Genomic DNA, 18,527 nt, shown 5'->3' with positions numbered 1-18,527 from the left:
TGAATGTCTGACATGACTAACATCAGCCACACTGGCTTCCTCATGCCTAAGAGTAGGCTGTGTTGGCATTTTGACCTGGAAGCCTGTACAATTTTCCTTGTAGATGTCTGTCCTAACGTGTATTTGCATTAATGAAGGGAAGGTTGAAGCAATGAGCTTTGTTGATTTGCTTTTAATAGTTTACCATTTCCCATGCAAAGAGGCTTTGGCTACAAGACAGAAAGCCACCTGCTTCAAAAAGAGAGTATGTTCAGTGACTGATCTCATCCTCTGATTTCGGGAGGATGTCTGAAGATAAGGTCTGAGACCATGAGCTGGACTCTGCATACTCTGGGAAGAATAGGGCGTATTTGCTGTGTGCTGTAGCTGCTTTGGAAGCTCTGTCAAGCTAAAGGACTGTGTTTTTCATCTTCCTACCCAGATAACGGAGAATGTGTGCAACAGGAGATGCTAGCATTATCTGCAGACGTTTAGCAAGAGCATAGTGTCAGGTGAGAGGCACTCCAGAAACTAGGGATTGAGTTTGATAAATCAATGGAAAGCATCCAGTTAAGCAGGATACTGTTTTCAGTAATCTTGTGAGACTTTTCTCAGTCTGTCAATTTTTACTGAGATAAAGGTGAGTGTATCGTGGCCTCAAACTCTTTGAAGTACTTCTCTTTGCCCACCACCATCACCTGTCCTTTGCCCAGCTCTACCCACCCAGCTGTTATCTTCTCTTTGACCTCATTTCATGCAATCCTTTCTCAGTTGTGGCTATATGATTATGTGATGAGGGAGGGAGAGATGTGCAAAGCTGTTTGTCGCCTCTGTGTCTGTGACATTCAGCTTATGCTCTCTTACCAAGTCCCCTGGTGGTTGCATATAGGTGAATGTACGTGGTGAGAAAGACCTGATCCCTTCTGAACTTGGTGAGAAAACTGGTCAGAGGTAGACGTGTATTTTCCTACTGCTATTGTTTTTGAGTGCATCCCTGCGGGCAAGACTCAAGACCAGTTTGTGCATTTCTCAAAAGCTTCGTCATCTCTCTCAAGCAGGATTGCCATCAACAGTAGTAATGAGTGTAGAGAGATCAAGGAAGATGAGGATGGACATCTGTCATTGTCTGCCCGCTGTCCAGGGGTACAGCTAAATGATCCTATCCCATGTTTGGACAAGACTTAGCACAAAGTCCTGACTGTCACTTTAGATACAAGTGTTGTGGTAATTAAACCAGTAGAAAATAAGTAAAGTGTCACCTCCTGCATAGCCTGAGTGTGAAGATGTAGGGTAGCTCTGTCTTGCATGCAGCTGGAACAGCCTTTCCCACTAGCATTTGGAAGCAGTCATTCCTTCACGTGCTTACTGCCGGGAGTAAGCTCACAGTCTGGGAGGACGTGCAGGCCGCAGCCAGCTAGCCGCGTGCTGCCAGCAGCACCGCACGGCACCCAGGGTGCCTCGTAGCTGACAGGGTCCAGCCAGGGAGGATCTGTAGGCCCTGCTCTTTCTGCCGTGCTCTTTTTTAGCCAGAACGGGATTTGACTCTTTTTGACCTTACTCAACCCTTCAGCTACAGCAGCTCGTACCGTGCCCTCAGGCCTTCCAGGGGAGCTCCGGAAGCACGCGACTCTTGACATCAGTATTTGGCCAACTCTCATTTTTCCAGGTGTGTCTTCCTGGTTACAAAGGTTGAATTTCAAGGTACATTCCTACATGGTGAGAATGTTATCTCTCCTGATTGTATCTCTTCTAAAAGGGCATTTCTTTGCCCTCTTTTTTTTTTTTTTCACATGCCTAATTCCTGCTCAGTCAGCAGTACACAAGATGATTCATGTTCCCAAATTCACTTGACACTGAAATTCTAAATCTGTTGCCCTTTCAGAGAGGGAATATATTATAAACTGTGGCTTTTTATATTCGAGAACAGAGGTGAATAAAAAGTAAACATAGGAGAATTGTAAATTCATTTTATGTGCTTCCTACCACTTGCGGTCAGAGGCTGTAACAAACAAGAAGAGATCAGGCTCATTCTTCTAATTGGTTTGCGATAAGGATGCATTCTTCTGGGGGTATAAATAGACATCGCTGTTATTGCAACAGCATGGATTTATGACAGCTGAGAATGTGGCCTCAATTCAAATGTTGTGCTTTCTTCCCATTGTATGCCTTTGGAAACAAATGTATTTTCTTGAATTAGAACCGGTTGTGGTTTTGAAAGCCACTGAATTTCAGTGGAAGTCACCAGAATTTGAATATTGTGAGGTTCAAGCTCGTGATAGTATTTAGGCTTGTGCAGCAGCTCAGTGGTTTGAACAGACCTTAGATGAATGCTGGATCCTGAGATCCATGCTTTTCAAAACTGGGGCTAATTCATGGCCCTCCTTTGATTCTCATTTGGGATCAGATATTAAATGGAGCAGAAAAAAAATCTCATTCTAGCAATTCCCATCCAGTCAAAAAAAAAATACAACTTTTTAATGACATTGTGGGGCTTTGCTGTTATTGCAGAGGCTAAAGGCAAGCAAGATGCAGACTGAGTTATCAGTGTTAGTACCAAACTTGAAGGTGCTTTATCAGATTATGAATGAGGTGAATGATAAACTATGGTTGAGAAGATAGCTTTATGGCCTGCTTAATAAGAAGAATTCCCTGATCGCTCTCTCCTCATCTATCAAAGTTAAGTTTTTCACTGTTAGAATAGACTATTTATAATTGATGCTTCAGTGGAGGTGGGGTAGAGGTCCATTACTGTATACCTTTTTTTTAAAGAGAAATAAATAGTCCTAAAAGCATGCAGTAAATTTTTACATTATGGATTAGGTAATATAGTAAAAATAAACTGTACAGTAAATGTAGGGACTAAATTGAGTAGTAAATTCTTCCTACAAGGTGCCTTCCTCCTTCCCTTGTAAATTAGTTGATTTCCTGCATTTGACATGTCAGTTTCCATTCCAGCATCCACCTTGCATTAAGAACCAAAGTGAAAAGCATCAGCTGCAGCAGTCTATCATTTTGTGTTTCCATTGGAGATAATTTAAGTATAACACAGTGACATTGAATATTGATAGAAAAATGACAGGCCGTGATTAAAGTTTTGTGCTGGGTAAAATAAATGGCTGGAGGATTGAAGAGAAAACAGCAAAAATGTTGTTCAGCGTTGTATGGTATCTTGTTTTTTAATAACCCTAATCAAGTTTCCTTTATTAGTTTTAAGCACTAGAAAAATGGTTCTTCCTCGTTATTTTGAACAGTCCTTTCAGGAAAGGAAGAGCAGTCATAGAACATGTATACATTTCACATAAAATATTAGCATAGGACAGATTTAACACCTTATATCATTTTTTTCTTCTGTGGACAAGGGAAAGAGGTCATGATTATTAGCAGATTATTTTTAGATTTTGGTTTAGATTCTGATCCTTCAGCACCTACTTCAGTACCTACTTTTGTTATCACTGTGAAATACATAATAGACATGGTACGTTGATTTTGACTTCAGTATCATTACCATTGTGTTAAGAGGAAGGTATTTATGTAGTTAAAAAGGCTTATTTTCTTTATATGTGTACCTCTTCACATAAGTACATACATACATCTTCACACCCTCACATATTATAAAGTACTGCATCTCCAGGTATACTCTGCCCTACTACGTCCCTGAGTAGAGGAGAGAAGAATGCCACAATGAGTTCTCACCATGATGAGGGCTGGGCTGGGGGCTCTACTCACCTCTTTCTTCAGATCTGTTCCTGTGCACATTTCTGGCATCCTGTGGAAAGCAGAACCACCGCTATCATCCATTCGTCAAGCTGCAGGAAAGCAGCGTCCATGTCTCTGTGCTGTGCCATGATGTCCTGTCTGGGTGGGCTGGATGTCTTCTGGATAGGACTGTTGTGCAGAGAAAGTGTCTGTGGCTCATAAGGTTTAGATGTTAGAAAAGTCAGCCCAGAACATATTTTTTGAGTGTTGGAAATGTAAGAATCTAGAAGTTAGATTGGGATTCTGACGACTGATTTCTTGAGCTATGTGGTTCTGGTTCAGAGCATGCCCCAGTAGGTCATTACACCATGTATCTACAGAGGGGTACTTAATTGTTATTTTCTTCAAACTACTTTCAGTAAAATACTACGCTGGATACTCTGCTAGATACTATTGTATGTTTTATAAGGGAGAAGGCAAGGTTAAAGAAGCAAATCACTTGTGCCAGAGAAGCATACTGCAAGCTTCTGACTTTGCCAAAGAGCTCTAGTTAGTCTCTAAGGTAGGAGTTAAAGTAGGTTATTATCTGACAAGGGAGAATGGAGACCCCTAACCTCTTGGGAGTGAGTCTTGTTTTTACACGGAGAAGTGCAATAATAATGCTGAACAGCAAATAAATGTTGTCACTGAGCTTTGAAATAAGGGAGTAGGAAAAATGTCTTGCGCACTGGGGGAGAAACACATGATCAAAACAATACAAAGTGAATTCATGAGATTTTCAGCTCCTGAGGAGATTGCAGAGAAGAGACACAATGCAAGGAATTGAATTGTGAAATTGAGATTCTATAACTGGTGTGTATAGAGGGGTTTTATAGGATTAGAGGAAGTTGCAGGAAGAAAAAAACAGAAGTTTTTTGATTTCAGATGTTTATAAAAGCTGACTTTCTAGTGTGCAGGCAAGGGGAAAAAAAGTTTTGCTGTTCAGATGAGAGTCCAGGTTTTCTTCCTGTCTTTTCCTGACCCTTTTCTCTTCTCACTTTTATGTTTGCCAGCTGCAAGTTGCGATCTGATGAGCCCTAGCTGTACCTTCTCCCTTATCAGACTGCTGTTGAACACCAGCCAGACAGGGAAAACAGGGTTATGTGTCTCCCTTTCCCTAGAGCCTCACATGACCCACTGATAAGAACATTGCAGTTCTTGATTTGTTCAACAGATTGGTTTGTAGGCATCTTAAAATACAAGAGCTAACATGGAAGATGAAGAAAAGATCAGGCTGCTAACCTTGTTTTATAAAGAGAAAAGCAAAATATATTCCTGAAGTTGTAAATATTTGTCAAATGTAAGTTGAGCTATTCATGCATGACTGAATTAATACGATAAACCAAGTCAGAGGGTTGGGTTTCTGCAAAGAGTAAAGCATTACAGCTTTCTTCCTCTAGTCCCCCGTCAATTAAATATTATTGCTCCATACTTTCTTTCCTTCGCTTGCCTCTTTTGTTCATTGCATGGCTGTTGCCTTAAGAAAAAGCAGCAAAGACATAACTATATGGAGAGTAAGAAGAGCTAGTTCTTTCCCTGTGGTGCAAAATATAAATAGAATTGAGTGACCGAAATACAGAGCAACTTTCCGTAGATCAACAAAGGAGGGGGATATAGAGAAAAGTCTTCTGATTCGCATTGCCATTTTCTGTAAGCCTCACAACTTTCCAGTCATTTTAACTGTCCTAGTGAAAATCCCTTTTGTTTCTGCCAGAGTATTTTTGTTGCACTTCATTTGCTGTCTTGTCGGAGAAAGGTACCTTTAGTGTCAGTGAATACAGTGTGTGACCAAACGTGCCCAGTACTAGAAAAAGGTACGTATGTGTGTTCCTGAATCTGTACCTTAGTGTGGCTTGCCTGTTAGAAGGAAGTTGTCTGGAGTGTTTCTTCTTAGTTAATCTCCCCTGGTAAATTAGCTTTTGTTTATGCAGTTTCCAAATAGATGTCTCACTATGCAGCCTTTTAGCTTCAGTCTCACTCTCAGTGGCTTCTTAGAGGGATTTCCCTTTGCTGTCCTTAAAATAAGCAATATCTTGTATCAACACACAGTGTTGACCTTGGGGTGTTACAAACCACTTTTAACAATTCGCTCACCAAGGGGCATTCCTAAAAGCAAGAGATGGTGAGATTTACAAGTAGCGACATCTCCAAGTGTTGATTCCAATTTGCTTTCCAGTAGGTTTTGGGGGACATTTATCATTGTGTTGGGGTTTTTTAATTATTATTTATTTATTATCATATTTAATATAAAGTCTTTTGGCTATTTTTACATGGGCATGTTTTCATTTAGGCTATAATGTTCCGGAACTGTATGTGCCTTTTGTATGTCTGCAGAGCCTTCAATAGGAAAGTCGTGTTCTCAGTGTTCCAGTTAGCACTATAAATAGTTTTAGAATAATGTTGTGCTGAGAGCCACATAAAGAGCCCCCACTGGTGTCTCTGGGAATCTTGTGCAAAGAGTGAGGAGCAATGTTCTTTGGACTCGAAGGAGGAAAGAGAGGGTCCTTGTTGGATATGACTCTCAACATGATTTTCACCCAGCGTTACATGTAGATTGAAGATACCCTCTGTATTCCTGCACCCCCTTGTCTGTGGTGTCATTCCCTAGAAAACTCCTTGTGGCTGCCACTTCCTACTTAAGACTTTGTAAAGGCATCTGTAACTATAATTTCAACTGCCACGTTATGAAGAGAACTTGCAGATAAGCCTCTCTGTTCCACATTCATTTCCTCCTGTCTATAAACAGCTCTGTTTCTCTGACAGCTCTTTTATCATCATCAACTTGACCTAATCCAGAATTCTGTGTCCTGATTCTTCCATTTGTGTTCCTGTGGATGTCTCAGCCATTCTTCAAGTCAACGTAGGTCTGCTCATTTGGATTCATTTTGCATAGTATGCTGGAGATAAGACCTGTCCAAGCCATCCATCCAGCTAAAAAATTATTTGTACTGAGTCTTGCATCTCAGTTATTCCAACACTTGTTTCTCTGGCATCTACTTGATAAAAGCAGTCGTGCCCTACCCTCAACCAGTCCAAATGCTGTTGCTACTGCAATGACTGCTCTCCCTCCCTCCCTCCTTCCCTCCCTCCTCTTTTTAAATTCTGTCTTTCTGATCATTTCACTTTGTTTGGTTTTCTCCATTGGTTCCCTCTGTTCTGTTACATTAAACATAACTGCTAGTCTTCAATGTCAAGGCTGTTTGTTCACAATCTTTTCCCACCTATTCAGTCTTTTTTTTTTTTTTTTGTATCAAAAGACTGACTTCCATCTAAAGATGTTAAAATAGACTAGAATCCCAGTGTGGTATCCCATTATGTTTTTACAACAACATCTTTTGTCTTTCCTGTGTGATTCCTGTATGGAGGGATGGAGATCTTAGATAACCATAGACCTGTTTCATTGGCCTCCTGCAAATCCTTAGGATTCTCATTCACGATGATATCTCGGTGTGCTTGATGGTGATTAGACTAATTACTTGCTGATGTATCTAATTAAACTGTTGTACTGTAACTAATTTGCTGTGTTCAGTCCACTGTTCTCTCAATGTTTCTTTGAACATCCCTGTCTGTATCTAGCTCTTTGCAATCTTGCTGGTATTTGTACAAAAGCTAACACCTGGGACTTGTGAGCCCTCTGGCACTTGGAAGTTCAGAATCATTGGGTGATAAAGGTATGCTTTGTTGTTGCTGGGTCTATATAAATGGATGATGGATAGTGATGTGTTGCGGATTCCAGCAAATTGTTCCTCCCACCTCTGTTGAACTTCCCACACGATACTTTCTTGGTATTATACAAACAGGCATATAACATCTAGAGATTAATACATCATAAAGGATTTATAAATACAGGAATAATATAAAATCTCACCCAATATTGTTGCATCATTTTGAAAAGTCGTGTACCTGATAAACCCACTGTGTTCAATATAGGCACCCACATACTTTTCACTTCAAAGAGACTGCAAATGCACTTTTACAGTGTATTAAACACAAACCAAACTCTGAAATTCACTTGAGCTTACTTTTATACCTGTCATAACATGTAAAGATTTTGCATGTTGGGGACAACATAATTTTTAATGCTTATTTTGTCCGTGCTTCTCTGTCAGCTATTTGCAGCCTTCAAATAATTTTCACTTTAAAAGCGTTTGAAAAATGCTTCTAAACACTGAATTTCAAAATATAGACTAAAAGATTCAGAGTCCTTGGACTTAAGTAGTCCTAGATTATCCCAGTATATTTGCATTTACTGGTTGCAGTTGAAAAGTTCAGTGTAACATCATTTAACATACTTACTTGGTACCTTAGGTCAAGATATATCAGTTTTATTGATACAATGATAAAACAAAGATGTCTTTAAAATAAGAGCAAGCTATTAGAGGTACATTCAGTAATTGCTGATTAGTAAAGTGGGAGTAAGACATAATCAAAAGCATGTCGACCAAATTGCTGAGTCATGGATGAATAATTGCAGCCCAGGCACTATTACCCTCTGCTTTTATATATGCTGTTCATCTTCTCCACTGTGAATACTACATATATCACTACCTCTGTCCCAGTTTTGTCAATAGAGCTCTTCATTAAAATGAATAGCCAAAACAAGCTATCCACTGGAAATTATCACTCAGGTCTCTAGTGTGTTTTGAGTCTTTTATAATATGTCATATATAGCTGCAAGCAAGCTTTTGCAAAAAGCAAGCAAATGGGCATATGTATATCTGCAGGGAGATGTTTTGACTGTGTAACCATGATGGTGTGACTGACAAATACAGAAACAGTGGGGGTTATTTTATGTTTGGTAAGTAAAATGCTACCTCGATGGAGCATAGAGTTGTAATTCAGTGAAGATTTTTTCCCCTTTCTAATTAGTGACACTCTGAACTCCTTGTTGGGGACTGATTTAAGGACTTCATGCTGCATCCTACCCTCAGTAACCACTGATGCTGATGCTAAGCTCAGATCAAGTACCACAGCTTCTGGAGCCTGGTTTTGCTCTCAGTTTCAAAATACCACTTTGTGAATTTTACATCTTGGTGTCTTGTGTTTGTAGAGTTTAAAAATATACCTTTGTTGGATTAATGAATTCATTGTGAGCAGTGCATCTCCTTTATCCTTTATTCAGAATAAAAGATAAGCTAGCATTTAACTTGGTCAGAAAAGTTAAAATCAGATAATTATTTTCCTTATTTTAATCACTTATAATTGCCTACTATTATATAGCAAGTGATATGATTTGAAAAGCACTGAGAAGTATTGTGGTTATTAGATAATAGTATTCAAATCTGTCTAGAAGTGTGTATTGCCATGGGAATTAGCACTTCTGAGTCCTATTCCAGGCTCTGCCAAAGATCAGCTATATTTTAGCAGGCAACCTAATCCTTTGGTTCCTTGGAGACAAGATGTATTAAATGGAGATGTGACCACATCTCTTAAGAGCAGTGTGATGTTAGTATTCAGTGTCTTGTTCTGAAAAACTGGCTATACATAAAATTGCCATTTACTTCAGATGAAAATATCTACTTGGACATATCTCAGGACTCGTGTTTGTAACACACGTGGACATCTCAGAGAGATGATCAATAGATTGAAAGTATGAAGAAGTTTGGTATTTTGAAATGCCTAATAAATTGTTTTTCTTTAGTGGGGTAACAAAATTATAAATAAATAAAATAAAAGCATTTTAGGGAGAGATAAGGACAACATTCAAAGGTAGAAGACTGAAGGACAGGAGAGTATTACCAGCTTAATCTAATTTGATTCACCAGAGTCAAAGCATGGACATTTCAGCGTAACAAGAAAATGAACAGTCATTGTATCTATTTTACAAAAACTAGAGCTGATTTAATGCAGTAAATAGTGTGATTGCTAATACATGATGTTCTATAAGAAATTCAGGAAAGCCCCATGACTGCTGTCAGGCTGACAGGTCTATATACCTGACAGAACAAAGAAAGTGCTGGTTCTGATCACAAGATTCCTGGACTTGTATCAGATCAGGAGAAGGTCACATGTAGCCAGTGTATGCCACACTGTTGGAAACGACATCTTAACACAAAGTTTTTTAAAGTGACTTCTGCATCGGGCCATCATATTGCTGCTTTTCAGTTTGAAATAGCTTGTGTTATCTCTGTGGAAGTATTTGAGTTGCTGTTGTTTTTCCATTGTTTTTATTTTTCTATCATCTGATCGCAAGTAGTCACCCCACTTGAAATAGCAACTATTCTCCCTGAACTGCATTATTTTCTTTTGGCTTTTATTTCAGCTGTGGGAGCCAGCTGCTCCAAAGAGTGTGGGAAGCTGACTTGGAGGCCTGTCAGCTGTTGATCCGAGGCTTTCAACTGAAAGAAACCAGTTGCTGTGGTTTTGAGGAAGAGGACAACCAAATGGATGCGCTGGAGATGGCTGCTGATGGCCCTTCTGATTCTGAGAAAAGAAAAGAAGGTCACTTTCCGAAGGGCACAGAGTGGGGCAGTGTTCCGTACCCCAAGCACAGTGAGCTGAAACAGGTATCTGAAATACTCTACAGCTGGATTTGAAGTGATACTGCTGGTTTTTATTTTGAGAGGAGGAGTTAAATCTGGGTGATGGGTCAGCAGGGCAGGTTAAGAATGAACTTAACATCTGGCCTCCAATACGGGACATGAATAAAATAGCTTATTAGCTTCTCAGAAACCCTTCAACCCTTTTTCCTTTAACCATCAGTCTTCTTAAAATTTAGAAATTAATGAGGCAGTGAATACAGACTGTACATCTGGATTTAAAGGAAAAACAGTTCTCTTAAGATTCTTTAAGTATTTAACACAGATTACCAGCTATTCCTCATCTCACTGACGAGTTTCACTCTGACTTAGGTCTAATGACTAGTTAGCCTTGGATCTGTGTTAGCTGTAGTGGGGAGGGGGTAATTTTTCCTCCCCTCGTGAAAAGGTCAAAGGCTTCCTAGCTCAGATGCAGGTAGGCTTCCAGTATATAGCAAATATTAAAAGAATGAAAAAGAATTATGAGATTTGAAGGGTCTGAGAAATTTCTTTTAAGTTTTTGTGTTCTGCTCCGGAATGCCATCCTTGCTTAAATATTTACAACTACCTAAAAATCATTTAACTGCACTGTCAAGGCAAAAAAAAAAAAAAAAAAAGCAATTGAAAAGCTTTGTGACCCAATAGCTGGACTGTGACAAAAAGACCCTCCAACAGGAGTTGTTTTTTCAGTTGATTGACAAAAATTAAAAGTGTGCTTAATCCCACATGGTGCTAGGAGCCATTGAACTGTGCATTACATTGAAAGCTGATACCATATTTTGCATTTATACAGGCTGAGACTTAGCAGAAAGCCAGGTGTTACCTTACTGTAAAATCTCTTCGTGTTAGAAAAATTCTGTTTTTAAATTGGGCTTCAACAGTACTTGCAGCCTAGGAAAGACACTTTACAGACTGAATCCACATAGAGAGGGTTTTTGCTGTAAATGGTCAACTGTGGATTTGATTTATTTTTTTCCTCTGTGATTTTTTTTTCTCTCATCATATCTCTGATGAGTTGGTTGAAGTAATATGAGCTGTTCTGTTGGTCATGGAAAGCCATGATTCCCTTTTAAAAGAGCAGCCTGGAAGCTCTGGAAGGTTTGGGGCTTTGTGACTGTTTCTGTAGCACTCTTGAGATTCGTGCAGTAGATATCAGCCATTTCATCTCTGCAAGTCTCTATCATTTCCCTGGAAAGTGGCATTGTTATCCCCTAGAATGACATACAGGCAACTGAAGTGAGGTGACTTTGGGTTCTGGATAGAGCTGCAGGAATCAGAAAGCCAGGTTCCCCACATGTTTAGTGGAAGGGGACAGTATATTTACACCATTTTTTGATAATTTCTTCTCTGTCTCTTATCAACTACAGAGGGAACTTAGGGACACTATCCACCTAACTTCAGCTCTTCATCTAGCTGCTTAAACTTTGTAGGATAAATGCCTTTGCTTGCAATCTGGCCTGTCCAGCCATCCTGATTAAACACTGTTTTGAGAATGTGCCATAATTTATATAGAAGCTGATGTGTAAATACAAACAAGAAAGTACCTATCGGTGAAGGACCTATGGAGGTATTCTCACATCTGTTCTCACAGTGCTCGTACGACTGGGAAACTTGAAGGGAAAAAAAGCAGCAGTTATGTTATCATAAAAACATTCATTCATTTTCCAGCTTTTAGAAGGGGTTGAGCAACACAGCAGTATTTTATCACAGTTACTTGAATAGCCTCCCTCTGCTTCAGGGCTACCTATAATTAAGACCATTGAGTATAGGTTACGCATCAGTGACAACTGCAACCCGTTACAACCATAAAAACCAAACAAAACCCATAGACTTTTTTCTGGTTCTGGAATTTGGGCTGGTCAATAGTTTTTATATTTTAAGGATCAGAGATTTTTTTCCTTATGGGATATAGAAGTTTACACAATCAAGTGCATCTTATAGTTTAGGTAGTAAAGCTGGTAGGATCTCAGTAGGAGTGACAGGCAGTATCTAACCTTTTAGAGAAGAGCTAGCTGTAGCATACTGTTCCCTGCCGTCTCCCAGCAGTTCATAACAAGGCAGAATATAAAAGCAAACAAATGAACCTGACACATTTCTTAAAAATCGTGCTAACCTCCTTTTTAATGCTTTGAAGTGGAGAAGATATTACAAGGGAGAAAATGTCTTGATTTGTAAATGGACTTAGTTGAAAGTTATGTTTTCAGATTGGATGTTAGGAAAATGTTCTTCACTGAAAGGGTGGTCGGGCACTGGGACAGGCTCCCCAGGGCAGTGGTCACAGCACCGAGCCTGCTGGAGTTCAAGAAGTGTCTGGACAACGCTCCCAGGCACATGGTCTGATTTTTGGGTGGTCCTGTGTGAGGCCAGGATTTGGACTCGGTGATCCTTGTGGGTCCCTTCCAGCTTGGGATATTCTATGATTCTGTGGCTTTATGAAAGGCAATCCACTGTTGCAGCATTTAAATGTTCTGTTATATGGTATTGTAATGTTTTCATTTTAAAAATGTTTTATATTCGTGGCTGTGGTGGTTTTACCTTGCTGGGCAGCTGAACTTCACCACAACCACTCTCTCACTCCCCCTCCTCAGAAGAGGGGGAGAAGAAAGTATGCTGGAAAAAAAAAAGCTCATGGGTTGAGATAAGGATAATTTAATTAAAAGGAAAAGGAAGAGGGGAAAAAAAACAAGCAAAGGCCACACAGAAACACAGGGAGAGAAAAAATAAAATTCTCTACTTCCCATCAGTGAGCTGTGTTCAGCCATGTCCCGGGAAGCAGGGCCTCAATACATGTAGTGGTTGTCTGGGAGGACAGACGTCTTCATAATGAGAGCCCCTCCTCTCCATTCCCTTTCCCAGTTTTTATTGCTGAGTGTGACACCGTACGGTATGGAACATCCCTTTGGTCAGTTTGGGTCAGCTGCCCTGGTGACGTCCCCTCCCCACCTCTTGCCCACCTCCTGCCCGCTGGCTTTGGGATGGTTTGGAGGGAGTCCTGCTGCTGTGCCAGCACTGCTCAGCAAGAGAGATAACACTGGTGTGTTACCAGGGCTGTTCTAGCTACAGGTGCAGAGCACAGCACCGTATGGGCTGCCGCAGGGAAAGTTAACTCCATCCCAGCCAGACCCAGTACAGCAGCAAAACAAAAAAAATGTAGTAATGTGGATTTTAATGTCTACCTTGGCCATGTCTGTCACTTTCATAAAGAAAGTCTTACTGTTGTCCATTAGTAGTTTTTATAACTGTTTTTCAGGAGATACCATTTATTAGTGGAGGTACCTAATGGAAAAACATGTATTTGTCAAATATACTTGGCTAGATATTATTTAACAAGCCTGTGCCCTCTCTGTGAGAGGAGTAGTTTGATGTCCTTGCCATGTTTCTAGAACGACCCTTCTCTTCAGCTGTGTCACCTCTGCTCTCCATTAGGGAATTTCTAAAGAGACAGCTGTTGGTCACTGAAGCAAGAAAAGAGTGGCATGCTTTGTATTGAGAGATTACTGAATTGCTAGGTTCAAAACAGTACCGCAAGGGGTAATCTTAGCGTATGTGTATATATGCCTTTGAAGGTGCGTTGCCTTCCCAGGTAATTAATTCTCCTGATGGTGGAATGCTATAAATAAAGTGCCCCAATTATTTATCATGTTCTATCTGGCTAAATATTACTGAGCAGTGGATTTGTTTTTATTGATGTATATTATAAATGCAGTTTTCTTGCATATAATTATCCTTCTGTGTAGGTTTCATTAGAAAACAAAGAAACAAACACAAGAATTAAAAAAAAAAAAAAAGAACAGAAGAATAGAAATAACCCCTCACTTAGATCCTCAGATACTGCTTTGCAGGAGGGACATTTTTCATTTTTAATTAAATATTCTCACTAGATCACAAGATATGACTGTTCTGATATAAAATATGCAAGGTATAAATTCTGTGAAAGTTCAGATATTTTACTGTCATGTGTGAGTACAGGTTTATTAACTGTCAACAGTTACTTTATAGTCTTCATAACTGTTTTCTAAGACAGTAGAGAAATTTTTCTCAGGTTGTTTATGCAGTAGACTATGGCATACCCCAAATAATCCTGTAAGTCAGACTTCCTTTATAAAACTGACTGTTAACCAGGGAAAACAATCACATGTTTTGGCAGCTCAGCTGACTGAAACATCATTACTAATTTTTTGGTCAAAATTAAATAAAGTGAGGCCACTAAAATTAATACCAAAACAATCTTGAGTTACTTAAAATTAAGGTGCACCCTTCTCAACTACGGATAATTTATTAGAGTATAGTATTTTAAAAAGTGCTGAAGCAAAGTTGTAGACAGTACTTCTAGTCTCAATCTTGTCAAAGTCAGTTATTTTCTAATGAAGTTAAAATAGATTCTTGATTTTTCATGTAAGCGTGTATTCTTCAGGTAGTAGCTGTTCTGCCGAAAATGAGGTGCCCTGCCAGTGCAGTTCTAGTTTGTCTTTCGCTAACTAGCTGAGATTGATTTTTCTCCCAAGTCTCTGAGGAATTCAAGATGGGTTCTAGTTTTCATCCCGGAAATGATCCATACTTTTAAACTGCAAATTATATTGCCAGGGCTGCATGTGAGTGAGATGAAAGTTGCTGTGGTCATTAATATGTAGTTAGATGCGTATATATGAATATAAGTGATTTCTAAAATATGCAGTAGCGTTTCATTTCTCTTCAGACATTAATGCCTGCTTGTTCCACTACTTACGAAATCTTGCTTTATTTTTGTTTGTCAATAATGTATGTATAAGCTATACCTTTTAATAATGCTAGCAGCATCAATGATAACTAATAAACATAGAGATGTGTGTGTGCTGGGACCTCCCCACCGAGTATCTTGATGAACATGAGTATGTGTGTACCTGCAGGCTTGAGTTCCTGACCTATCCTTTTTTCTTCTTCTGCTATCTGGCATGCTGTGCAGTGTTCCCTCTTAATCACTATGAAGGAAAGAAACACCTACTAGATTTCAAGAAAATTGAGGTGATTAAAGTTACAAGGTAAAAACCAAAATTCAGTAGTGTTACCTTTCTTGTAAGTCAGCGTTTTTGGTAGTTATCCCATCAGAATTCTTTGTAGGTCATTTCTCATTTTTTCACTGTTACTGAAGCAAGAAAAGAGGTAAGAGTTAAGGGCTGGTTTTCTTTCCTCACTTCTGCATACTTCAGTTTTGCCATCTGGGAAGATGTTTAGAACTCTTTTTGAAAGCATTAGTGTTGGGAAGGTTCTATCATTGCAAAGCATTCATTTGATTCACTGTTTTCAAGATGATAATAAATGTTTTAAGTGATATTAAGTGAGCAGCTATGAAAAAAAGTAATGTTCAGTGTGCTGTCTGTCATTAAAAAGAAGTCATCACAGCATATGACACAACATTTTTTAGAATTTAGCAATAGCAAGGAACAAGAAAGCCTCGGTTAGCAGGCTGCAACTCATTACTGTGCACTGAGATAGCCTGTGATACAGGAGGCAAATGTGCAATGCGTAAAGGACAAAGCCTTTAGAATGCTAAATAAACTGTGCTTTCATTTGAGTTTTAATTAAATATTGTATTTGTAGAGCTTCAAATGTAATTTGGAAACTTAAAATTTAATCATCTTTTTGAATGTCAGCATTAAGCATCAGTGGAAGTCAGTGTTTGAATGTTTTCCATATTAATCCAAGCTGGAAAGGGTTGCTGTAAAAACAGGAAGCTGGCTTGTATACAATGATCAGATCGTTGTTGTACAGTCACACACGTGGTTGTGCAGTAAGATGCCCCTTAGCTGCAAGTGATACTGTCATATCTATTGGTAAACATGCTAACTCTTTAGATGGAGATAATAGTATCTCAGTAAGTTTAATGCTTACAAGTATGTTGCAGTGAAAATATAATAAGAGAAAATGAGTATGGTAGGTAAAATAAATCTAAACAACCTCTCTTCATATAGACTACTGAAATATCCAGAAATCATAATGGTCTTATGGAAGAGTAATGATTTTATACTTTATTATACATATATATACATACCTGTGATACTAAGTATTGTCCTATCAAAGTACTATCCCTATCTCTGTTTATTTAGATATTATCAATATTGTTATTTGAGATAAGTATTAATGATTTTCCAGGAACGTTAACATGAAATTTTTCGACTGCTCCTCAATCAGTGAAAAATTGCCAAATTTCTTACAGACTTTACAGACAAAGTAAGTTTTGAAAGAGGAACTATAGTTACCACATGTTACTAATAAAAACCATCAGTGGGGGCAGAATCTCCTGCCCAAAGTCATTTACAGGGTTTGTGCCAGAAAATTTCTGTAGACTTTTGAATGGTGTTTAGATCAGTAAGAGCTTGGTAGAGAAGTTTGTCTCAATCTATATTTAGTCATTCAGTTTTAGAGGCAGTGTTCCTTGTGGGTTTTAACAGGGAAGCCAAGAGTCAGGCTTTAATAAAATGTATTCAAATTTAGCTTTAAATATTGGGTGGCTGCCACGGCCCCATTAGAAAAGCAATTGAAATGTTTCATACATCTGTAGTAAAATGATGTAATTGTTCAGCTTATATAACTTTTTATGTGCTATACTGTTTTTGTAAGTTCCATTGAAATCTTAATGTTTATACATGTATGTACCATATACTTAATAACTTATCTGTAACAGGTTGTGGAAGACATTTCATTTGGAGCAGAGGGTCATTTATCTGAGGTAAGTGTTTTCTAGGCAGTATAAAGTGGTGACATTGTACAGGCCTTTCTGGGGCTGAATTAGAATTAATGATACCTGTTCTTACAGTGTTACCTTTTGGTAAAAATTTGAGAGCAAAATCGCTATGTAGTATGCAAGCATTTAGAAAAACAACAGAGGCACCATCAGAGTTGGCCCATTCGTTTTTTCCATTGAAGATAATGGCAAAATTGCTGCATATTTCAGAGAGTTTATAGTTAAATTTCACTTTGCCAGTACTTTTAATTCAAATGAACAACAGAAAGGATATGTTGGGGAAATGTAGAACCAGTTATAGTTAGCCAACCCCACTGTAGCACCATAATAATGCTTAAGAATGGAAAAAAATCATGATGTTTTACATGGCTCCTCGTGTATCACTAAAAAATGCCTTTATAAATCCTCTTGAATTTATTTGAAAAGTATAGTAGCATAGAGCAGAACACATGTCAATAGGATTTTTGCGTGAATAAAAATAATGGATGTTTGTCATTTTACTCTATTTTCATAAATAAAAAGATGTCAGATGCTAGTCTATATATTTGAGCAAAGTCCAGGATAATTGAGTAACATAAGATGCCCTGTGAAAGTGATGAGAAAAATCTGCTTGTTACTGTCTACGTACAAACTAAGAGTTTAGGTAATATATGTGTAAGGAGATTGATAGTGGTTAAAGGAGCTGTACAGATTCAGTGTGATCGGTATGCCTTGGGTTGCAGCCTACATATTAAGGAAATTTAGTATCCATGCATTTTATCTAACCAGCAAATTAATTGCATGGGTAAGTAACCCCCAGTTGACCTCCCATATTAGTATACATGCCACCTGACAAGTACAAGGGACAAGCAGTTAGCCAAGCAAATGAAAAAAAAAACAACACAACAACACACACACAAAACCAGAAGAAAGTTGCAATTTGGGATAACTATTCATATGAGATATTTCTTTGGATCCCCACCAATGAATCCAAAGGCTGTGGAGCAGCTGGAACGCTCCAGGAAAGATAATCTATTGCAAGACCAAGCTCAGATTGTTGACCTTGTATACAAGGAGACTGACATGAGAACATGCCTAGGATGGACTGCTTATCTTTGTGTGAATTCAGCATAAATGAAAATGGGAACCCTTGAGAGTTGATGTGAGCCGTGCAAAAAACAGTCACCACAAAATGCAAAAAACCTCTCTCAACTGTGAATTTTGCTTTGAATTAAAGCAAAGCTGCAGGTGCTTACGTCCATGGATGACGTGAAGTAGGAGTGGGTAGTCCCACAGGATAAAGGTACCAAAAAGCTCTACTGCCAAAAAGGCAGCATAAAGGAAGGTTGGTAGTGATAGATGCCAAGGTGGTAAAATATTTGGTTGAGACTAAAAATTGCATATGGTCTGGACCAAAGCAGATGAAAGCTCTGCTGTGTGCTTGTGTGCAGCAGTGACCTGCACTGAACACCCAGACCCTCAGTAAATAAGTTGTCCTTTGCTTAACAGGAGATGTGCCCAGGACATGAGAGTGTCGTGCATGCTGGGCTTATGTATGTGCAGAGCAGCCAGGCATACAGGGGTACTGCTAGGGA

The 18,527-nt window shown here is 38.9% G+C and overlaps 1 protein-coding gene across 3 annotated transcripts in view; it reads left to right on the top strand.

The window, feature by feature from the left end:
* The window catches only part of DISC1 (DISC1 scaffold protein), a 203,034-nt gene that overhangs the window by 166,742 nt on the left and 17,765 nt on the right, over window positions 1–18,527 (top strand). For 2 of the 3 annotated variants that reach the window (XM_066994050.1, XM_048047234.2), the window contains exons 11-12: window positions 9,977–10,220; window positions 16,894–16,938. In XM_066994050.1, the coding sequence (XP_066850151.1) occupies window positions 9,977–10,220; window positions 16,894–16,938 (289 nt within the window). Of the gene's footprint in view, window positions 1–9,976; window positions 10,221–15,174; window positions 15,251–16,893; window positions 16,939–18,527 lie in introns of all 3 variants that reach the window. The other variant, XR_007157968.2, reaches the window with a different exon arrangement.

This window comes from Anser cygnoides, chromosome 3 (genome assembly GCF_040182565.1).
Source record: "Anser cygnoides isolate HZ-2024a breed goose chromosome 3, Taihu_goose_T2T_genome, whole genome shotgun sequence".
NCBI classification, from domain to species: Eukaryota; Metazoa; Chordata; class Aves; order Anseriformes; family Anatidae; genus Anser; species Anser cygnoides.
The sequence above is the reverse complement of the archived record's forward strand: the minus strand, read 5'-3'. Positions and strand labels throughout refer to the sequence as shown.